Raw genomic sequence first — 22,404 nt, forward strand, 5'->3', positions numbered from 1 at the left:
GTTTTAAACCTCGCTAGTGTACACCGGACATAAGCCTTATAGCCTGGCCTTAATGTTTTCTTTGCTGAATGCATTCATTCAATGTTATTTGTCATGTAACGTAATACGTGTCAAAGTCATTATGTAACGTAACGTATTCAGCTGTCATTAGTCAAAACACAAAGCACGACCCGCAAATATTTATCTCTTCATTTTAATTTATCCAATAAAAATTATAAATTAACAAAATATAAGATAACCATGGTCAAAAAAGTGTTAATGATTTGTTTAGGTATTACAAAATCCAAAAAAAAAAATCAACTTCCATAACATAAATTAATACAAATCTCTTAAATTTAGGTAACATCTGCCGGTCTCCAATTGCCGAAGCAGTAATGCAAGATACAATTGAAAAAGCCGGTGTTGCCCAAGACTGGGAAGTCGACAGTGCTGGAATTGGTGATTGGCATGCTGGAAATTCACCCGATTATCGTGCTTTGAATATCATGCGCAATCACGGTCTAAAATACTCAAATCATGCTCGACAAATTCGCAATGCAGATTTTCAAGAATTCGATTATATTTTTGGAATGGACGACGAGAATATGGATGATTTAAATCGGCTAGCACCGAAAGGATCCAAGGCAAAGTTATTGATGTTGGGTGATTTTGGTTTAGATAAAAAAGATCGTATTATTAAAGATCCTTATTATGTAAGTTGAATAGATGATTTATTTGAATTGGCCAAAAATTGATTTTGTCTTTTATTTCCAGTTGAAAGGAGAAGCTGCTTTTGAAAAGGCTTATCAACAATGTGTGATTGCTTGCGATGCTTTTTTCAAAGAAGCTTTAGCTGGAAAAATCTAAATTTTATATAAATTTTGTGATTCTCTTCTGGGAAGTGATTTAGCCAAATAAATTTTATTGTTTCTTATAAAAAAAAACAACGATGTTTTGTTTGGTCTTTTCTATTTTTAACTTTTGTCTATTTAATTTTTTTAGACGCAAAAGTTTATTGCTGCTGCTCTGTCAGAGCACAGCTGATTCTTGTGACGTGTTTTTCGTCAGAATAATCGTTGCTTATAGCGCAATAACACTAAAGCAGCTCTGTATCAGCTGTATTCATGTAACAGGGCCTCCGAGATATAGGGGCCACCAAAAAATTGAGTATTAAATATTTTCTGATAACACAGCGGTCTGCAAGGAAATCCTCCTTTTAATAAAACTGTAACTTTTCTAAAAGATTTTTTTATTGTAATTCAGAATCCGAAGTCTGAATTAGCTCAGCACGTCACGTTTTTTTAGATCTTCCCGTTAGAAAATCTCAAAAACACATTTTTTTTGCTGTTTTCGAAGCAATATTTTGGCATTAGGTAATCTTTTTCAACTAAATTTGTAACGGTTTATGAAAGAACTTGTTTTTTTCTTTCAAATTCAGTTTCAATCTTCTCAATATCTGTTTTTTTCTCTGAGATATCTAAATTTAAGTTAAGTTTAACTTAAAAAAAGAAATTCAATCAGCTTTCGTTTTTGAGATATAAGAGTTTTTTTTTTAGATTTTCTTAAAAAAAACTTGATTTGTGATTCTTAAATGCGTATATCTCAAAATTTTGATGAGCTAGATTGGACTTGGGATTCAAACTCAGCACATCAAAAACCGTAAGAAAAGTATATTTTTATTCCTAGGAGAAACAAATTTGAAACTTTAGAAAGCCGTGTATCGAATGGTTTATCACAGATAAGATATTTCTAAATTGAAAAATAGTATATACCATTAAAAAACACGTATAAATTGGTTTTAATGTATTTTATTACAGTTTTCTTTATATATTTGTCTTTTTATATATAACGGGCGTTGAGATATTACATTTTCCTTAATTAAGGTGTTTTTGTTCATGTGGGATTTACTAAAAACTTCAGGATTTCAATATTTTTGCTTTTTGCTTATTTTTGTAATATGTAGGTCAACCGAATCTAAAAGGGTTAATATTTCACAAACTACTCATAGTTTTCAAAAATCATTTTAAAAAATGGTACTAGAATTTTGTCTGAAACCAGATTTAGATTCAGGAAAGTCAAATCTTTCATAATTTCAAAAAAATTATTTGAAGGAGAAAAAAAAGATAAATTTTGCAGGCCAATGTAACCATTTTTTGTACATGTGTCTGGGATATTGTTTTTCCTGTGTACAAACAAAACAAATGTAAAAATTTAAGTAACGATTATTTTGATTGAAAATATAAATCCTGTTTCCAAAGTCCTTTACCATGGCTTAGAGAAAGAAAACATTTTGTTTTTTTTTGCGAGGTGCGACATGTTTTCAAAAATAAAAGCAGGAACATAAAGAAGCGCTCTTTTGATGAGTTGGCAGAAGTAAATAAGTAAGAATTTCAAATCCGGAATCGTATTTACGATAAAGTCAACATTTACAATTGCCACCTGGGATATTTCGATGGGTTAAATTCAACAAGGATGTTAGGGCGTTTATGCTTCATGGTCATGGAATACTATTCGACACCTTATGGCCAGATAAACTATTTTCAAATGATGTAATAAAACAAGGATCAACAAAACTGGTAGAAAAGTGGTTTCTAAGAGGAACTAGTTACTTAAAATCGAAAATCCACAAAATTATTCCATAAAAGAACTTGCAAAATTATTACGCCCCTTAATTTGATGGAACCTTTGTGGCGGAATCAAAGAGTTTAAAAGTAAGAGTAAGAGTAAAAAAATTTAAATTAAAAAAATACATTTCCAGCAGGTTTTCAATACCTGCTGTTTTTAAGTTAATTTTTTATTAGTAATTATATATTTTATGGTGCAAACTCCAATTTTGTAGCTCAACTCATAAAATATTTAAGGTTTTTTAAATACAAGTGAGCTTAAAAGTTAACCTAGACCGAGATGAATCGCTTACATTCCCGATTTTGTAGAAAACTAATCGAGCTGCAAAATTGAGGTTTGAGCTTTTCATTTGGGTCTGGGTAACTTCAAATTTGTGCAAAACAGTCCGGAAAACTATACAAAAATGGCATGGGTTTGAAAATTTTCACTTTTTGAGCTTCCAAAAGATTTGGATACAGGGCCCCTAAAGGGCTAGCTACGCCACTGCACAAAAGTCTATTTTCCTATACATTTCTTGAAAAAATCATGATTATTCAAGCATTTTGCTTCAACAAAAAGTGAAATGAAGCACAATTTCAGTTGGGTAGGCTTCAAGTCGTTTAGTTTGAGGAAGCTTATTCTCTTCATCAAGCAAATAAGATAATTTAGTTCCACAAATATTGTATACTTTATGACTTGTCCATAAAAGTGGTGTTTTAAGTTCAAAGAAGTTACTTCATCATTTTGTTTAGTCTTGTCTAAGTAGTTGATCTTTTTAGTTCTTACGAAAAACACTTACCTTTGAGTCATGAGTGAGAGTGAAGTTAAGAGAATACTTTTCGTTTGCATAGGTTTGAATTCCATTTCATCATTGATTGAATTTTGGCTTCATAAATCTTTTTAATTCTTGATTATGAAGGAAACACCTGTCGGTCACCTATGGCAGAGAGTGTTATGCGTGATCTTGTTCGGAAGAATTGTTTGGAATGGGAAATTGATAGTGCAGGACTTCGGTCATGGAATGTTGACCGAACTCCACAGGAACGATGTGTTAAAGTATTGGCTGAGCATAATTTGAAAACAAGACATTTGGGAAGAGAAGTAAGTTATTTAAAAGCATTCTTAAATAGACTTTTTGGTAATAATAATTTGCATGTGACATACTAATCATCAACAGTTTATGTTTAGAGAGTTTTATTATTAAAATAATCTTGATTCTTATCTATGTTTGAAGTAGCTGGTTAAATAAGATTTTATGATGTTAATTGCTTTATTAATTTGTAGCTTGAAGAAAATGACTATCATACATTTGATTATATTTTTGGAATGGACGAGATGAATATTGAGGAACTTAATGAACGTGCACCACAACAATGTAAAGCTAAGATTGAGCTTCTTGGATCGTATATTGGCAGGAAAGAGGATGAAATTATTGTGGATCCATATTTTGTAAGTTTTAAACTTTGATTCCCATTTTAGATATTTTTTTTTTAATTTTTAAAATAATTGGAACAATTTTTTAAATTAAATATTCTCACGATTTTCATCAAGTTATAAAAGAGATGCAACAAACTATTAAGAAATATTAATCGTTGCACTCGGGGATTCCTTTATAGAGAAATGATATATGAAACGGGTTTAACAGCTTTTACTTGAGTCTGAATTTTGATTGGATTTTGATGAACAATCAAACAAAAACCATACTATGCCATATCTGAATATCTAACCAGAATGCTTGAATCGTTAATAATACACGCAGAAAAATAATGGACCTACCGAGAAGTGGGTTAAAACAAATGTGTTTAAAATAACGTAGTCTTGGTTAAAAACTACTTAGTTCTAAGTTAAATTGTTTAAAATAACCATTTTACAAGGTTATTTTAAGCGATCAATTTGTTTATATTGATAAAGAAACTCGGTTAAAATTAAAACAATTTTGAATAACCGAGTCGACTTGTGTAATTTTAACGGGGGTTAATTTGCAGGTGCTATATTAACAATCTTCTCTGTTAATCTTACACGAGTTTTACGTTGTTTTTAACCGATAATTTTTCTGCGTGTATGAAAGTATAAAAGTTTTTACGGAATTCAGTTGGTACCAGAGATGGCAAAAATGGGATTTTTTTTGATTTCCTACATTTGTTACGTCTACTACATAATTGAGGTAGTTAACGTAGTTTAATGTAGTTAACGTAGTTAAATGTAGCAGACGTAGCGCTAGACGTCAAAATGTAGTTTGAAATGCCAATTTTACCACCAAATTGTCAAAGTCTTATTCAAATCGAAATACATAGCTGTCATAGTGTGAATTTGAATAGAATATTTGAAACCAGATGGATTTGGGGTGGTTTCTTTGAAAAGGTTTTACTTTACTAAACCAAATTCTCACGAAAACACAGCTATTTATTTTTTAATATTTTTGAAATATAACGTTTTTTATGTAGTTATTGCACGTAGCAAATGTAGGTAGTACATGAAACAAATCAAGCGAGTAGTTTATTCGATTAACTACGCGTAGTTAACCGAGTAGATTACCTGACGTAATCTACTCTGCCATCTCTGGTTGGTACTTTATTTTCCTTTTAACTTGCCATATTCCTATGTAGGTATTTTAGGGCAGATGTAAAACGAGTGTAACTGTCTAACGTCACACTCGTTACAACTTATTGGAAGTTATTTTTGGACAGCAGCATAGTTGGAATACTCTTAATATAAAAAAATATATATAAATATAATAAGTGTGAATGTGAATGCCAAAATATTACATCATGTATAACCTAATTGGTTTATTTTTTTAACAGGTACAATTTATTTTAAATATGCTTCAAATAATTTTTTTTAAAGTTCACTATGGTGTATACGTACTTTTGTTGTGTGTTTTTATTAAACATTGAATACAGAGTTCATTAGGCAGCGATAGTGAATCTATTGCGTTTTAAAGTGGCAAAACTTTGTTTTAATTTAAAAACGAAGGTTTTTTTTTAACTCAGCAACTATTTATATACTCTTTCTGTTAAAATGAAAGTTAATTAAAAATCAGTTGGGGTGGATTTTCAACACATATGTTGAAAACTTAAAATGCTTTTTTTCCTGACTTAAACCTTCATTTCATGGTGGTCTTTGTCTAATTTAAACAAAAAAAAATAAACCTCATTTAACAAAAAAAAAAGTTTTTATATTTAATAAATTACGTAAAAATCACATCACTCACTTAAATAGTACGTGTAACGTATACAAAAATTTAAACCTTATGAATGTTTCATTTTCAATGTGAATGGATGATCAAAAGAGTCCATACATACATTTTTGGGGGAAGAGTGTTTTATTTTTAAGGAGAGAGGGACGACACCAAAATCATGTAAATTCAAAAAAATTGCATTAAAAAGTCAAGCGTCGTTTCCGAGATTTGTTCTAAGACGAATAACTTTTTTTTTTTTTAAATTAAATATATACTTGCTTTTTTAGAATAGTTAGGTTTAAAAAGAACTAATTTTATACACCTACTGAATTTTATGTACTAAATTATAAATTTATTTATTTATTTTATTTTATTTTTTTTTTCAGGAACAAGGAATAGGTGGTTTTCGAAGGTGTTATGAGCAAATAAATACAAGCTGCAAAAATTTTTTGGCAACTCAGCTAGAAAAATAATAAGACAATAAATGTGTTTTTATGTTATTAAAAAATAAAACTATAAAAAAAAAATAATAATTGTATAATAAATTTATTTATCTATTTTATTGGAATTTTGTACCTTTTTATTTTTTAAGCATTGGTACATTTTTATATTTTGAAAGATAAAATATATTAAAGGATGATTTCAAAAACAAAAGAGGAGATGCGATCTGCAATAATCACTGTGAAGTAAGTAAAGAAATTCATATACATATATGTAATACCTATTCTCTATAACTAAAAAATTCAAACACTTGTCTGATTTAAGGAAAAAGGTACCTATATCAAACGAATACATTCTATCAGTCATTTTTATTAAAATATATCTGAATATTTTTCACATTAAACATCATTCTCAATAATTCGGTCTAAGAACTCATCCCACTTCTGATCCAATAACGCATATGCCTCTTTCCTTTCATATTCATTTAAAACCGAATATCTATATATAAAAAAAAAAAACAAACAAAATACTTATATTTTTTAACCCAAAAATTAAATTACTCACTTAATTGAATTCCACACCAACTGCTTCAGAGTTTTTAAACCTGCATGATTTGGTGCAAAACTCATAATGGCATAGTAAAAGTCATAACTCAATCCTTTGGTATTCCAAAAACCCGGATCATCACTTGTTATCACAATTGGCATATTTTCCGAAATAAAAAATGCCCCCGGATGATTTCTCAGATCCCAGACTAAATTTAAAACTTGATTTGATATTGGACTCACTTCCAAAGCAATATCACGTTTTTTAACAGCATTCCATAAAACAGGATGTTTAACTAAAGCATAACCATGTCCAATTCTGGTAGAATTTAAAAGAATAGCATCAAGAAGGTTATAATCAGATGAAGATCCGAACCAATCTAAGAAAACAAAAACAGTTAGAGGGTTTGAATGACTTAAAATAGTAAATTTTTGTACTTGTTTCTCCTGCATGGAAGAAGTATTTAGCAGTTTCTGGAAGCTCTTTCAGTTCTTCAATAAAGTCATAAAGTGAATTCCCTAAGTCTTCCTGACCAACTAAGTCAAATCCAATTACAAATTTTGGATATTCTTGGCTGAAAACAAAGGCAAAAGTTAAACATTTTTCTTGATTTAAAGGTTAAAAGTTAAACTTACTGAAACTTTTTAAATGCTTCCAACTTATTTGAAACCCGTTTCTGATCCACTTTCCTATTTGTTGAGTAAATAACTTTGACTCCGAGAAAATCAGGATATAAAGCACGAAACCTTTGTACAATTGCTATAAGCTCATTGGCAGCAAATTGTGGAGGATATTCTTCACCCTCTTCATCGTAGAGCTATTGTCAGAAAAGATCCACATAGTATTGAATTGGGAATATTTTAAATATCTTACCGTTTTAAACTCCATTCTCAATTCAAGATACATGATCCCATCGTGATATAATTCCTCCAATAAACGCCAATGATAAGTACGAAAAGCTGGAATATACTTCAAAACATCCGAAATTGAGTTGAACACATTTTGAAATTTGGCCCAAACTTTGTTTAAGCTCGAATATTCCACTGTAATTATGAGTTCCTTTAAAGATATTTTATACAAGCGCTATAGGAATACTTACCCTCTGGAAAAGGAGTGTACAAGTTGATCGTTTTTTCCAACTCTTTGTCAAATTCTGTCTTATTCCATGATTTCTGCCTTCTTAAGCTAACTAACGAATAGGAAGAATTGCAATCATGTTTAATAGGGCTTTTGCGAAACGTAAATACTGTAACTCCTGAATTGTCGACGCAACTTAAAAGTCCTGGCATGTAAGTTAGATTTCTTATGACCCATTCCGAAGAAACCAATGCACTATTGTGAGCATGCAAAAGAGCACCTTTTGGCATTTCTTGTAAAAATTGAAAAACTTTACTTTTTTCAATTAATTTCTTAGCTTTGAAAAAATGCATTCCAGGTGCATAGGTTTCGTCATTTTCCAGAAAACCTTCAGAAAGTTCAGCTAGCTTATGTTTCATAAATATCCTATTAACTAATTGTTCTTTTTGTGATAAAAGAATTGTTCCGCCAGTTGAAAGCAGATCTTCGGCGTCCATAACTGCATTTCGGGCTTCTTCATAGCCTAAGTAAAACAAGTGGTTAAGAGATAGGATTCTTGTAATTGATAAAAGAATCTTACTTAGAGAATTGAGTTTTCCCTTTGTAGTAAAACAAGAGCAGCATATTGCGAAAACAGAGATCAGAATAAAGCTCTCTTTAGTCAAGTTCATCTTAAAAATTTCAATATAAATGCCTGTTCAAAAGGTATAAAGCCACAAAATTATAAAATGATTGGAAAAAACAACCATTTTTAATTAGGAAAATTAAATAATTTTTTTTTTAACTCAAAGCAAGAAAACCCTTCTATACCTTCTCATTGTTTACTTCATCCTTATGTAAGTCCTATAAGTTCTAGAACAATACCCCCCTTCATGCTTAAATTAAGCTGTATGTTTTCTACTGTCGAAATAAACAAACCGTGTAAGAGTTGCCATATTGCCAAATCGCTGATTTTTTTTATGCTTGGCTTTGCTTATAAATTATACGGGCTGATGCAAAAACAACATTTATAATAATTTTGTACACCCGTATAAAAAAAGCTGTATTTATTTTTAAATCGATTTGCTCTGCAGGAATTTTGAGCGGCAACCCTATCAAATTTTGTTTTTATCAATCGTTGTGAAAATGCCGATGAATGATGCTGGAATATTAAGGCATTTTACAAACAAGTAATTTTTCATAATTATAAATGGAAAATAAGTGGATGATAGTAAAAATGTAAAAAAAAAAATAATAATAATACTTCTTAACATACATATGTACATATGAATGTACATGTATTTTGAAAAAAATCGGTTGAATCTTTTATGAAAAATGATAAAAAATAGATTGCAATTTTTACTAAAATAGCTATTTTTATTTTACTTTATGAGTTAAAAATATGCTTTCTTATTTAAATCTGTTTGTTTCTGAAATAGTGTCTCTGGACCTCAATGTTTTGGGGGCCCCAGGAATTGAACTCTTCGCTTTTAAAAAATAAAAAAAAAAAAAAAATAACCCCAATATTTGTATTAGAACTACACTTTTGGAATTACTAAGTTTTCATACATATTGGTATTAAATAATCCAATTTATCGTTTAATCGTAAAGGAGTTCATTTTTTTATGCTTTTGGGAAACGTTTTTTTTGCCAGTTTTGTCAGTTTTTGACTTTTTCGATTGAAGTCATCAAAAGTGACTGGTTGACTTACTACATTCATAAAAGAACAATTTTAATTAATTAACCTAACCTATTTTAATTTAATTTCATCATTAATCTTAAATGAAATGTAGGAAAACAAACGTACGAAAACACGTTTATAAATGAGGACCTGCATAAAAAGGAAAGCAGCTCAGTAGATCTCTAGAAAAACGTCGCGAAGTTGCCAATGTTATTTTCATACACCAAATTTTATCTAATCTAATTGAAAGCTCCACACTTCTTGATGAAATTAATTTTAATTTAAGTTGAAGTTCCCACTCTCTCAAAACGACCCCGCAATTTCATCAAGCTCTTCATAGAACTGATTATGGCAAAAATGAACCGATTACGAGAATGTTAAGGAATGTTAATAAAAGTTGTAATATTTTTCATTGCATTAACAGCAAGATCACACAAAAAATCCTTCTACATATATGGTATTTTATAAAGCCCTCTTGGACCTAAAGATTAGTAAATAGTAAAAGAGAAACTGAAAGTAGACTTTTTTTTAGTGATCTAACAAGTGCTTATGCATGCTTTTTGATTTTATTTTTTGTTTTTTTCTACACTTTTTTTTATTTTTTAATTTTTTCTTTATTTAATACTTATTATTTTTGAGAACGACCCGTAATTCTGTGTCTGTGTATCTGTCTGTCTCTATCTCAAGCTAGATCCCAAACCACTGAAATGATTAGGGAAATTTTACTTTTAGGACAAAAATTAACGGTAGGTACCTACTTGCGATAAGACCAAAATGGAAAAGGCTTTTTTTCTCAAAAAAAAGTGTTCACGATTTTGATTTAAAAAAGTACTTGAAATTTGGAAAATAAAGGCCGTTCTTTTTAAATAAAAAAAAATAATATTTTTTAAACCGTTGCTTTGTGTCCGTTGTGAATTGGTTCTTTCCATAAAACCGTTTTCGTTGTGTCTGACTTTCTCCTTAGTGACCCAACCGATTTTTATATAAACGTTATTTCCAAATATTGAAATTGCGAAAAATTTTCAAAAAAATAATTTTTGAATTTCTAAAAAAAGTTCAACATTTAACTTTGAAAAAAAAACTATTTTTTAAAATTGATATATGAATTTATTTGAAATCTTATTTGTATGTCTCGATAAATATTTTCGTTTTAATAATAATATACCAATTTTTTTGTTGGATTTTTTTTTTTCATTTCTTATTAAAAAAAAATTTTAACATATAAGCAAGTAGTCGTGCATTTTATTTTTTGATACACTAGTCACTTTGACAGAGTTTAAAATAAAATAAAATGCACGACTGGGGTCGCACGTACTTGCTCTTGCAGTTCAAAGCACTTTTATGTTAGTTTACTTGTAGATTTTACGAGCTGCCTCTAAAATAAATTTTAAAGAAATTTTGTTGAGGTTGGGGAAGAGCCGACATTTAGACTAAATTTTTTTAATATAAATTTTTTTTTTGTATTTAACTTTTTAGAGAAAAAATAAAAATGCAATTTTATTGCCATTGCCTTAAATATTACGTATACAAAGTTTAATCAAAATCGTTAGAGTCGTTTTCGAGAAATTCGCAATATCGTATTTTTTTGTATCGGAGGTATACGTTCTAAACGAGATATAAAAAAAACAAAAAAAAACCAACTTTCAGAATTCCATAAAAATCATCTGTACCAAATTTGAAGAAAATCCATTCACGCGTTAAGGCTGTGAAAATGTGTACAGATGGACGTTCAGACGCACGGATTTGCGAGACCCACTTTTTTGGAATTCTCCATCATCGTAATGTTGGTTTTGATTAAAACCTCAAATTTTTTTTTCGACACGAAACCAATACTTGCCCTATAGAGCAAGTAAAAAGGAGACTGGGCTCAGTGTAACAGATTGTGACATACATCAAATGAAAGGTCTCGATGAGTGTATTATTTTTTTATATGGGCACAAGTCTGTATATCGTGTATGGTTCTGGCTTTACACCAATGGGCCAAAATGCCCAGTCTCCTTTCTTTTAAAGGTTTACTACAAAATTAAACAAAGCACGTTTCTTGTAAATACAAATTTTCTTTCAATAAAATATGCTTATTTCAAATAAATAATGCATGAAATTTTTAAGAAAAATTGTCATAATGGGATTCACAGGTTATGTTTGAAAATGATCAAAATTTCGTTTTCACATTAAACAAAAAATATCCAATGTTGATATGGTTTCCCCGAACTATTTGCACTTAAAAAAAAAAATATACATATGAGAACAAATATTTTAGTTATTTTTTTACTTCGTTCATATTTAACAATTAGCGTAATATCGATAGTTAGCCCGGAGCTAATCTAAAACACTTTATATACGATCAGTTGGGATGTCGATCGACTGGGATGTCGATATCAATATGTCATAAAGTATTCGCGCTTAAATTTTTTGATTAAATTATATAGTACCTATGTGTTTTCCTTAAAAAAAAAATAATTACTAATGTATTTAAATTATTTAACAATAAAAGAGATCCACCAATTCCGTAGTTACTTTTTATAGACAATTTTGAATTTTTATTTTTTAATTGATTTTTTAATTTTTTATGGCTAATCGTTAAGCCGTTAAAACAAACAAATCACCTTAAATATTCTTATTTAATTTTACTCAGGCACATTTTCAAATCTTAGAAACAATTTCTTATGACAGTATACAGTCTTTTACACTGAATAAATTTAAGATCAACGCAACGTCCAAGTCGTCTAATTAAACCAACAAACAAATTTATTTTCATTAAATTTAAATCCAAAAAAAGTGAACTTGAATTTTTGTTTGTCTATTTGTAACGAGACTACGGCGAACTTTCAATGGTCTTGATACTTCGGCAGTATCTCTAAGACTAATTTAAGATGTCTCAAAAGCAAAACCATAATACAAAGAAGATCACAATCGTAGTTTTATGAAATAATTTCTTAGGAAAATAGGTAATGTAATTTAAAAGAAGAGACATTTCAATTTACCTGCTTGCGTACTCTAAAAATAATATAAGCTTTAGGTATATTGTAAAGCATCTAAGCATAGCTTAAATGTTTTAAATTCTTGGTGTTGTTTTAATAGATGACAAGCTTTGAAATTATTTAGTTGACGGTTACTTTTTTTATTAGTCCCTAACAGTGGGCCTTTATGACGTATATATTATTCCAGTGTTGATTCTGTTTTAGTTGAAGATCTGCGATGGTTTGGAAGAACTAATGAAAATAAAACTTTTTTATTTCAATACCTATATAAACTATCTGTGGACTGTATTGGCACTTATGAGCATGTGACTCAATCAAGTAAATTAAAAAATAATGTTTGGAAGTTTAAAAAACTAGACGAAATTAGTTGACTTTCACATAATATGATGGACATCAGTTGTCTTTTGAATACAATGTACAAATTTCACAAGCACTAGAACAGTCTGAGAGGTTGGTGAGAAGTATACGCAATTAAAATTATAATAAAACACTTGTTTTTAATTCAAAAGAGCATATTGTCTACAATAAAAGATACCAACAAATTAATTAAACCACTCAGGGCTTTGTTAACATTAATTGATTTTGTTATTCAAGTAATCTACTTCGAGCTCCTTGATTTTTTTGTTTTTTGATAATTTAATATAAAGTTCTAAAGTAGCTTACATGAAAAAAAAGTCAGATTATAAAACAATCCTATTGGAACTCTTCACACTATCAGACTATAGTTATTCTGGGATGAATATTAGTTTCTGCCTAAAAACTTTATTGAAGTTGCTTAGTAACGATGGCATTTTATACCAGTCTCGTGTAATTGATTTCTATTATAGAAATAAGCACTTATATGGTATCATTACTTAGATCTATAAATGAAAATTTGTTTTATCAATTGCTCTAGGTTCACGAGTTTTTGTGTTATAAAATGATGTTTTTTTTTCATTAAGATGTGTTTTAATTTTTAGTTCGTCACTTAGCAAAAAAGAAAAATGAAAAAAAAAGTAAAAAAGATACGCATACACCACAGTGACCTGTTACGTATCCTTGGAAATTCTTGCTTGATTTTAAATGCTCGTGATGTATTAAATAGCATAAAACTTTTATAACATAAGTTCATAACTGGATGTTACAGGTTCTTTAAAACGTGTCCTTCAGAGATGTACCATGAAAACATTGTAAATTTAATTAAATGCAAAACATTTTTTAAAAATAAAATGTAAAAAAGTAAAAAAGTGATTATTTATCACTTCAAAATGATAAAAAAAAAAAACAATTTGAAAATCAATTCCGAAAAAACCGTTAGACTATAAGTAAGGGAAATTTTAAGTCCAAAGTTAAACTATTGATAATAAATTCTTCATCGAATAAAACTTTTACTTTATAATTTGACAAAGGTTGTAATTTGACAAAAATAGAGCTATTTGAAAAAATCGGGTCTCAAAATCATAACTTCGACTTTTATGTTCAATTTCATTACGTTTTAAAAAATATTACGCTAGCAGCGAAACGAAAAATAAATGAACTAGATTATGTACATAGTAATAAGAAGTTCCATCCTCTTATGGAACACTGCTTATATTAAAAAAATTATGTTTTTCTTTTATCTCTAATGAGTAAATGTATTTTTTTATTTTTGCTTTAGTTAATATTGCTTCTATTATTCAATCAAGAGAAACAAGTGCGTAAACAAGTTGAACATTTTATTAAAAAAAGCATATAAACGATATTGATTTTATTTTCAAATTTAAAACAACTTTAATTTAACGATGCTTTTTGTTTTATGAAACTCAAAATTACTTCACAGAATAATTTAATCAAAATAGTTTTAGTTGATTTCATCGTCCTTTTTTCTCCAGTGTATTTTGAGAAATTTTGCAAATTTTGCTCTTCTAGAAGTCTAGTTTAGTATCTTTTAAAAGCCAAAATCGATTGATTTAGACGTAAAAGAAGTAGCAAATCAGTCCATTGAGCCACACCAATTTACTAGGGCAATTACAGAAATTTTCCAATGTTTACTTCGAGTAGTGAAGTCACCTTATCTCGAAATATGCTCAAATGGGATTTAAAAATTAATTAGATTCCTTACCAAATCAATATTGCACTAATTTTTTTTCTAGATTATTGCTCAACTCCGAATGAAATTTGCTGAAACTTTAAGCTTTAAGGATATAAAAAACTCCATTTTCTTCAATAATTTTGGGAACACAAATGTTGTTAATTATATTATCCGAGGTAAAATTTGACTCCGGTGAAATATTTTTTGTATTAAAGTTATATTATATAAATTTATAGTCATGTGGGAATTGATAAAAAGCTTTTAATTTTTGAGGTTTCTCCTTTATCATACACAAAAAAAAAAAAAAAAAAACAATAAAATAAACTTCTTTAAAATTTTTTAGAATAAATATTTATTAAATAACATGCATATAAGTACGAAAAATATAGTTTCCATTTCTAAACTCTTTCTAAAATCTCAAATTTGTAACATCGTCAATAAATTCCTCCCATTTTCTTCTAAAAACTTTGTTAATCTTTCGACGTTCATCACCATTCAACACTGAGTATCTAAAATGATAAACGGAAAAATTAATAAATAAACAATCATTTTATAAAATAAGAAGAAATCTCACTTAATTGAGTTCAAAGCAAATTGCTTTAATATCCTCAAATCAGCATCAACTGGTGCAAAGCTCATGAATGCATAGTAAAAATCATAACTCAAACCCTTGCCATTCCATACTCCTGGATCATCAGCCGATATTATAATGGGTATATCTTCAGCGATAAAAAATGAAGCCGGATGATTTCTTAAATCCCAAACTAAACCAAGAACTTGGTTTGAAATTGGATTAACTTCAATTGCAATGCCACGATTTTTTACTGTGTCCCAAAGCTGAGGATGTTTAGACAAAGCAAATCCGTGACCAATACGACGAGTATTCAAGAGTATAGCATCCATAAGATTCCAGTCTGTTTTACCATACCATTCTAGAAATTAGTATAAATAAGAAGTAAAAAAAGAAATTTTAAGAAAAGAGAGCAATCTATTAACTTGTCTCTCCAGCATGGAAGAAGAAATGAGCCCCTGTCGGTAAATCAGACAACTCTGTGACAAATTTATGCAATGGATCACCCATATCTTCTTGACCAATCAAATCAAATCCAATTATAAAATTTGGTTTAGCGGAGCTGAAAAATATATGTAAATTGATGAAAACTTAGAAATCGTAGTTTCGATTGAGAGTAGGTAATATAAGAGTATATGAGTATAAGAATATAAGAGTATGAGAGTGTAAGAGTTTAAGAGTAAAAGAGTATAAGAGTATTAGAGAATAAGAGTATAAGAGTATTAGAGTATAAGAGTATATGAGTTTTAGAGTATGAGAGTATAAGAATATAAGAGTAAAAAAAATATAAGAGTATAGAGTAAACTTACTGCAGTTCCTTAAATCGAACAATTCTTTCTGTCATATCATCAACAGTTCCCTTATTTTTCTTCGCGAAAATGATTTTCATGCCAACAAAATCAGGATTCGCGTCTTTGTATTCGTTAACGACCTTTTCCAGTTCATCTGCAACTTCTAAAGCATCATAAGTCTTATTTTTGTCCCCATAAAGCTGTGAACATATTAAAAACATTTTGTACTCAAAAAAGCTCAAAACGTTCTCAAAAATCACTCAACTTCTGACAAAGAAGCTCGAATCTCAGCATAAATAATATTATCCTCATAAAACTCTTCCATCATGCGTCGATGGTAGGCTTTAAAGACCGGTAAATATCTATAAAAGTTATCAATCGAATCAAAAACATCCTCGAAACGTCTCCAAATTTTCTGACTCTCTGTGATAAGTGCTGAAATCTAATATATCTGCGAAACTTTCTCCAAAAAATTGTTGATCTTCACAAAAATACTTACACTCCGGATGCATAGTGTACATGTTGATGTGTTTCTCTAATTGCCGATCATACTGTCGGCGATCATCAGTATTTAATCGTTCAACGCATACGTTTTTCAATTCACTGGAACACCGACTTGTATTGCGGAATGTAAATAACATAACACCTCTCTCATCACGACAAGTGTAAACATTGTATTGAGATGTTAAGTTTTTAATGACCCATTTTGATGAAACAATCCCTTTGTTGTGTCCATGAAGAAACGCACCTTTAGGCATTTTTTGAATAATTCGAAAAACCTCACTTTGACGAATTAACGGTTTCGCATGAAAGAAATGCATTCCCGGTGGGTACATATCAGGTTTTTTAAGACCTTCAGCTATCTGAAATTATTGAGGGAAGGATCATTAAAATGAAAAAATCCAAGTCATTCTCTTAAAACAAACATAAATGATTTTACCTCTTGACGTTTGGCATTCATTAAAATAGAATTGGCCTTCTCTTCTTTTGGTGACAGCCATAAATTGCCACCAGTAGCAGATAAACGTTCTGCTTCCATGATCTTCTCCCGAACAGAATCATACGCTGGAATACAAATGAAGTGTTTGGAGTATAATGTAATATTAACGATTTGTTAGACAAATTATTGTGTTAAATTGTTTGCAAATTTCTACTAAGTGATTCAAATGAGTTGATCTTTTTCAAATTATCATCTTTTGTTGTTTTAGTTATGGTACTCAAATTTAGTTTAAAGATTTTTTTAAAACTTTTTAATTGGATGCATGAAGGAAATTTAGAGCACAAGGTCAGTATGCTAGGTAAAGGGCATTTCCCTTAAGTTGAAGCTTGAAGGTACAAAGCCTGTATATAAATTGTTAGAATATACCTAATAGACATCTTTGCCTCGACTATTCATTTAAGAAGACACCTCTTTGATAATTACCGTGTTTTGGTGGTACTCAAATCTTTTCAAAATCAAAAAGCTCGGCAAAACTTATTAAAAATATGTCAAGACAAAGCTTTCAAAATAAAAACTTCCCTGTTTCTCTATTGAAAGATAGACCAACAATACAGAAAGCAAAAACAGTAACAAAGTGCTTTACTTAACTATCGGCTAATGTGCAGCCGAAAGAGATGGACCGATAGCTATAGAAAAGAAGAATATTTTCTCTTCGAAAAATTCTTAGTTTTGAGAGGAACAGTGTGTTTTTAGCTGTGAGTTGAATTCGCGCTCTCTTCTACTCAAAGAATATTCTTCTATTCATAACAAAAATTATAAGTTCTTATAAAGTGGTATTTAAATAACGTTTCATATGACTAGATAACGTTAACATGAATTTTGTAGTTCGTTCAACCGTGTTCTCCTCACCAGCTCTTTCTTTGCATATTCGGTTGAAAACAATCAAATAAAAAAGCACGTATACGCCACAGTGCACTTGAACAAAGTGCAAATAATGTGAATTACAACTTTGGCCGAGATGCTAAAACACCCTAATCGAAATTAAATGAACACTTGCACTCAATTTAGGAACAAAATGTTCATCTTCTTGTCGTCAGTGTTAATAAATTAATTCAAATAAAAATCAAAAATTTAAAAATATTTCTTCAGTCCCGTTAATTCTTCTTTTTTTATAAAAACGCACCAAAAAACTAATTCAATAAACAGTAGTCTAAGAACTGATAAAAATGAAGGTTTATAGGTTATTTAAGTCCTAATACCGAACTCTGAAGCTTGCCATTTTAAAAACGCGCTTATTATTGATGAAGAACACATTTTAATTCAAACATTCTGGCAATTACAGCAAGTATTGCAGTCTTGCATTTAACTTCGTCAAAAGTCATTTGATTTTCTAAAAACTGAGCATCAACTTGTGTTCAAGGTCATCTCTTCAAGACATTTTATGAATTAAAGTACTTAATGGCATAATATGAAAAAATTGTATGTCATCAAAAATGTTGGCTGGATTGTTACACAAACTCACATCTGCTCCAGGTCAGATAAAACAAAGTTAAAAGTGTTATCATGAGAACTATAAAAAATGTACATTAATATTTAATTGCTGGTGATTTGTGTTTAATTGCTATTTCATCTTAAACAAAAGATAAACCATAACCCAGTTTTTTTTAGTTATTCTCGTGAACAGCAGAAAAGGGAGAAAGATGTTGTGGGTTTTTCTATTTGTTTGAACATATTTGTCAGTAACAACCCTTTACAAGATATTCGGCCCTATTCTGCTATCGGATTCGGTGCGATCATTCGATTTAATGATTTTATAATTTAGTTATAAGTGCAGTTTAACAGTTTTCAATAAAAATGATCCCCAGTATTTATAATCGTTGTATAACTTTATACAACAACTGTTTAAAAGCAGAAACACAATCACAAAAAGTTCAACCATAAGAAATCTGTGTAACCTCCCACAATGACGATTTTCCTACGTACGCTTTTTTTGACAAACGTAAGGAAACTTAAGAAAGCGAGCAAACAGACTGAACTTTTTCTCGCTTTCTGACATTTATCAGACATAGTTACAGTCACCCACATAATTATTGCGCCAAATGTGAATAAAAAAAAAAATAAATTATTGCAAAACTATGTGTGTTTTTTAATTTCTCTTTATAGATGTTGCACATAAAAACGACATCGAGATATTTTAAATCAAAACAATTTACTCATTAAAAACAAAAATAATTTAATGATGTTGTAGACTGAGTTTTACTGGTAAAAAACAATTTATTTTGATTGCTTTTGTTTTTATAACTATAGGATTAAAGAATAAACAAATTTCTATGCATTTTTTAAACACATTAATATCCTTTTTCATTTTTCCACAATTAAATCAAGATAAAGACTTGGCCCAATAATTTTGTGAGTGACTATGTTTTTTTTTATTTGACAGCAGATTTTATGTTTCAATCAGCTGTTCAAAGTCAAAGTGACAGAAGCGCGCTTTGAGGATTTCTCAACGTAACGCGATGACGCGTCTGGCAAAGCGTGATTGTGTTTCTGCTTTAAGTTTGGAAAATGTGATCAAAAACCTTGTTTATTGTTGCCTTATAGCTGTCAAACTTATATACAAGAATAGGTACATTGTCTTAACCGCGAATAATGTGATTATTATTTTCATTAAATAAAAGCATTTCCAACAATTTGAAAAAATTTATACAGTGTATAAGTAGACAAAAATCTAATTAATACGACTGGATTTGTTTATATCCACTTGTAGACAAACATGTACATTGTACAATTCATGTGAAGGTCAAATGGGGGTAGTTTTAGTGCAGGTCAAGTGTTCAACAAATGGATAGCAGAATAAAAAGGTAGATCCAATCGAATTTGTAGTTCAATTGAATAGCAGGGTAGGGATATTAAAGGGGGTTAAAATTGTATCTGGGACTCACTTCACCTTTTTTATAGCATTGCAGTAAAAATGCTCTGGGATAAATGTTGAATATCCATACAAAAAAAAAACTTCAAAATCAGATTGGTTTTGCTTAACTTTCTACACATCTCACAAAAATACCATAGTGATTTGACCACACAAAATATAAAATTTTGCCCACCTGAATGCATATCATCAAAATTTACCAGTTGAATCAAATTAAGACGAAGTTAAAATGAAATTGACGAACTACCGTAGACAAAAAATTACCTTTAATATTTTTATGATTCAAACTACTTTATTTAAAAAAAATTGAAATATTTTAACAATGTAAAAAATACATCAATACTTTACCCCATTTTTTAGTAAATCCACCTGAAAGATGGAAAGAAATTATTTCGAAAATTCACTTCGAATAACAGGTAGACGAAACAATATTAAATTGTTACACACTAACTAAATAAAAAAAAAAAACCATCATCAAGCATTAACAAATTGTTATCAACAAAAATCAAACTAAATTATTATCCAGGGGATGCAATCCCCATTTTCAGCTATCAACATAACCAACAACCATAAAACAAAAACAAAAAAGTAAAACAAATAACAGCAGACGGTCATCCAATTCAAAATTATTATTATGAAGATATTCAATTTTAGCATTACTTACACAGCTCTAAAGTTTGAACCAAAAGCAAATTGATTGCGACAACATAAGCTATAAAAAATATAAATCGACTCATCTTCGCCAAATATATTTTGCAGTGCAAGCAAATGAAAATTCGAAGTCGTATTTCTTTCGATATTAAATTCTGACAGATTTATTTCGAATAAATATTGACTTGTTTTGTTATTTTGAAGTTTCGATTAGATTTTTGAATGACACTTTCAATGAGAACTTGTATATTTTAAATTTTCGAAATTCTGAAGTTCGAATTCAGAACCACTTTTATTTTGCAATCCGACATTTATGAAATCGCGAACTCAACTGAGGCAATTTGTCGTGCGGATACGAAAAGTATGATTTGCATAATATCTATGTGATGATGGTACAGACAAAAAAAAATAAAAACAAAAGTCCAGCTGGTGGTCCAGAATGGCGCGACGGGGTGATATCTCATATCAACATACTGATGCTATAGGTAATTTCCAACCATAATAAACAACGAACGCAACGAAAATGGTTCGAGTTTGCTCTCTATGAACTTGTCAAGTTCAGGTCAGTGTGGCAATAGCTGACGTTGACATTCACTTGTTATGTGCATTATCTGTGAGGTAGGCACCATACACACCTTTTTGAACGAAATAATTGGTCAATCTAGGACACAGAACTCATGCAATAAAAAAATGAAATTGGTTTAGATGCAACAACAAAAAGCGAGAACCCAAATGAATTTGTTTGATGGACCGCGTGAAGGAAAGTGTTTTCCTTTTAACTTTGTTTAGGCTTTAATTGCAAATAGATTATGCTTTTGTTTGCTTGGTTGGGAGGGATATGCAAATGGTTGGCCTTCATAATCTTGGAAACTGATACATATGTACATATTTGGATACGAAAGGTGGTGATTCGATGGACAATTTAATTTGAGATTTTTAATTCGATTTGATCATGGAAAATAAATATGTTTGGTAAAATTAATAGAAAGCATAAGTTGAAGGCTTTGATAAAATTCAATTTTTATCTTTGTTCAGCATCCGAAAAAAAACTGTAGGTATGATTTGATATTATTTTAAAAACTTGCCCTTTTATTGCATTAAAAAAAAATATTTAAATAATTTCACGGGCCTAATTTTAAAAGTTTAAATTCAAATTTGCACAATATAATCTTTTTTTCAGAGCTATGCACAAGAATGCCTTTTTAAATTTTTTGGGTTTTGGCGAATATCTCGGTTGCAGTATGTCGTACAACATAAAATAAAAGTAAACTGTTTTTTTCATAGGGTCTATTTTCGGCAGTCTCCAGTTTCCAGCCACCTTTCGGAAAATCGTTATAACTAGGGATTTAATAGGGTTTATTCCAAAATTTTCTCTCTTATTTGTTAGAACAGCATACGACCAAAAATTTGGAATAAACCCCTTCGAAATCAGTAGTTATAACGATTTTTCGAAAGATAGGCAACTCTACCCTATCGTTTTGGTGCAAATATATTGCGTTTAAATATTTTCTTTTATTAAATACTTAATGCCCGAATTTTAGTTCTTAAAAAACCACTTTTGCCTTTTATGATGATTTTGTAGCCCTTTTTATTTCCAAAATTTTAAAGAAAAAAATGAACACAAGTAAAATCGGTACATTGATTATTTAATTTTAAATACAGAAGTGACACCGATAGGTTCTCAAGTGCATCTGAGGTTAAAAAAAAAGTACGTATACGCCACAGTGCATGTATGTAGATAACGTAAATGATGTGAATTATAATTTACGAAATTAAATAAACACTTGCACTCAATACCTAATTGAGCAAAATTATCATTTTCTTGTCTACAGTGTTAATAAAAATAAACATAAAATAAAAGCCCATTCGAATAAAAATCAAAAATTTTAAAATAATTCTTCAACCTCTTAAATTCTGTTTATTTTTTAAATATTACAAAAATAAAAAATTAACAAATAGAAACCTAACACAAAATAAAACCAGTGCAAATAAATAAAATGTAAAAA

General features: G+C 29.6%; 4 protein-coding genes across 8 annotated transcripts; 2 read left to right on the plus strand and 2 right to left on the minus strand.

Moving 5' to 3' along the window:
- Nucleotides 1-122: 122 nt before the first annotated feature.
- LOC129914545 (low molecular weight phosphotyrosine protein phosphatase 1-like) lies at nucleotides 123-923 on the plus strand. Its single transcript, XM_055993857.1, has 3 exons — nucleotides 123-271; nucleotides 340-692; nucleotides 754-923. Exons 1-3 carry the CDS (start codon nucleotides 241-243, stop codon nucleotides 844-846), a joined length of 477 nt encoding a protein of 158 aa, XP_055849832.1. The 5' UTR covers nucleotides 123-240; the 3' UTR covers nucleotides 847-923.
- Nucleotides 924-3,171: 2,248 nt separating this feature from the next.
- On the plus strand, nucleotides 3,172-6,285 carry LOC129914546 (low molecular weight phosphotyrosine protein phosphatase 1). Its single transcript, XM_055993858.1, has 4 exons — nucleotides 3,172-3,434; nucleotides 3,503-3,684; nucleotides 3,868-4,032; nucleotides 6,148-6,285. The coding sequence occupies exons 1-4, from the start codon at nucleotides 3,392-3,394 to the stop codon at nucleotides 6,232-6,234; spliced, it is 477 nt and encodes a 158-aa protein (XP_055849833.1). The 5' UTR covers nucleotides 3,172-3,391; the 3' UTR covers nucleotides 6,235-6,285.
- Nucleotides 6,286-6,551: 266 nt separating this feature from the next.
- On the minus strand, nucleotides 6,552-12,884 carry LOC129914540 (adenosine deaminase 2). 3 transcript variants are annotated; one of them, XM_055993847.1, is made up of 8 exons: nucleotides 12,470-12,884; nucleotides 8,406-8,519; nucleotides 7,848-8,348; nucleotides 7,622-7,791; nucleotides 7,384-7,565; nucleotides 7,186-7,322; nucleotides 6,767-7,127; nucleotides 6,552-6,700 (listed from the first exon to the last, which is right to left on the minus strand). In XM_055993847.1, the coding sequence occupies exons 2-8, from the start codon at nucleotides 8,494-8,496 to the stop codon at nucleotides 6,601-6,603; spliced, it is 1,542 nt and encodes a 513-aa protein (XP_055849822.1). In that variant the 5' UTR covers nucleotides 8,497-8,519; nucleotides 12,470-12,884; the 3' UTR covers nucleotides 6,552-6,600. The 3 variants fall into 3 exon arrangements, with proteins under 3 accessions (XP_055849822.1, XP_055849824.1, XP_055849823.1); XM_055993849.1 differs by lacking the exon at nucleotides 12,470-12,884 and adding an exon at nucleotides 12,092-12,347; XM_055993848.1 differs by lacking the exon at nucleotides 12,470-12,884 and having other exon boundaries at nucleotides 8,406-8,625.
- Nucleotides 12,885-14,862: 1,978 nt separating this feature from the next.
- On the minus strand, nucleotides 14,863-22,015 carry LOC129914541 (adenosine deaminase 2). Of its 3 annotated transcripts, XM_055993850.1 has the most exons (9): nucleotides 20,412-20,750; nucleotides 20,096-20,116; nucleotides 16,819-16,943; nucleotides 16,378-16,741; nucleotides 16,144-16,313; nucleotides 15,897-16,078; nucleotides 15,513-15,649; nucleotides 15,091-15,448; nucleotides 14,863-15,025 (listed from the first exon to the last, which is right to left on the minus strand). In XM_055993850.1, the coding sequence occupies exons 1-9, from the start codon at nucleotides 20,482-20,484 to the stop codon at nucleotides 14,926-14,928; spliced, it is 1,530 nt and encodes a 509-aa protein (XP_055849825.1). In that variant the 5' UTR covers nucleotides 20,485-20,750; the 3' UTR covers nucleotides 14,863-14,925. The 3 variants fall into 3 exon arrangements, with proteins under 3 accessions (XP_055849825.1, XP_055849828.1, XP_055849827.1); XM_055993853.1 differs by lacking the exons at nucleotides 20,096-20,116; nucleotides 20,412-20,750 and adding an exon at nucleotides 21,922-22,015; XM_055993852.1 differs by lacking the exon at nucleotides 20,096-20,116.
- Nucleotides 22,016-22,404: the final 389 nt, after the last annotated feature.

This window comes from Episyrphus balteatus, chromosome 3 (genome assembly GCF_945859705.1).
Source record: "Episyrphus balteatus chromosome 3, idEpiBalt1.1, whole genome shotgun sequence".
NCBI classification, from domain to species: Eukaryota; Metazoa; Arthropoda; class Insecta; order Diptera; family Syrphidae; genus Episyrphus; species Episyrphus balteatus.

What these genes read in the sequence shown, in the direction of transcription:
- LOC129914540 (XM_055993847.1), bottom strand. Translation starts at nt 8,496, where the DNA reads ATGAACTTGACTAAAGAGAGCTTTATTCTGATCTCTGTTTTCGCAATA. An exon ending in GGGAAAACTCAATTCTCTAA is followed by an intron (nt 8,349 to 8,405) that starts GTAAGATTCTTT and finishes TGTTTTACTTAG; the next exon opens with GCTATGAAGAAGCCCGAAAT. An exon ending in TTGGTGTGGAATTCAATTAA is followed by an intron (nt 6,701 to 6,766) that starts GTGAGTAATTTA and finishes TTTTATATATAG; the next exon opens with ATATTCGGTTTTAAATGAAT.
- LOC129914541 (XM_055993850.1), bottom strand. Translation starts at nt 20,484, where the DNA reads ATGAGTCGATTTATATTTTTTATAGCTTATGTTGTCGCAATCAATTTG. An exon ending in GTACACTATGCATCCGGAGT is followed by an intron (nt 16,314 to 16,377) that starts GTAAGTATTTTT and finishes ATTAGATTTCAG; the next exon opens with CACTTATCACAGAGAGTCAG. An exon ending in CTTCCATGCTGGAGAGACAA is followed by an intron (nt 15,449 to 15,512) that starts GTTAATAGATTG and finishes ACTAATTTCTAG; the next exon opens with AATGGTATGGTAAAACAGAC.
- LOC129914546 (XM_055993858.1), top strand. Translation starts at nt 3,392, where the DNA reads ATGAGTGAGAGTGAAGTTAAGAGAATACTTTTCGTTTGCATAG. An exon ending in CAAGACATTTGGGAAGAGAA is followed by an intron (nt 3,685 to 3,867) that starts GTAAGTTATTTA and finishes ATTAATTTGTAG; the next exon opens with CTTGAAGAAAATGACTATCA. An exon ending in TTATTGTGGATCCATATTTT is followed by an intron (nt 4,033 to 6,147) that starts GTAAGTTTTAAA and finishes TTTTTTTTTCAG; the next exon opens with GAACAAGGAATAGGTGGTTT.
- LOC129914545 (XM_055993857.1), top strand. Translation starts at nt 241, where the DNA reads ATGGTCAAAAAAGTGTTAATGATTTGTTTAG. An exon ending in AGTGTTAATGATTTGTTTAG is followed by an intron (nt 272 to 339) that starts GTATTACAAAAT and finishes TCTTAAATTTAG; the next exon opens with GTAACATCTGCCGGTCTCCA. An exon ending in TTATTAAAGATCCTTATTAT is followed by an intron (nt 693 to 753) that starts GTAAGTTGAATA and finishes TTTTATTTCCAG; the next exon opens with TTGAAAGGAGAAGCTGCTTT.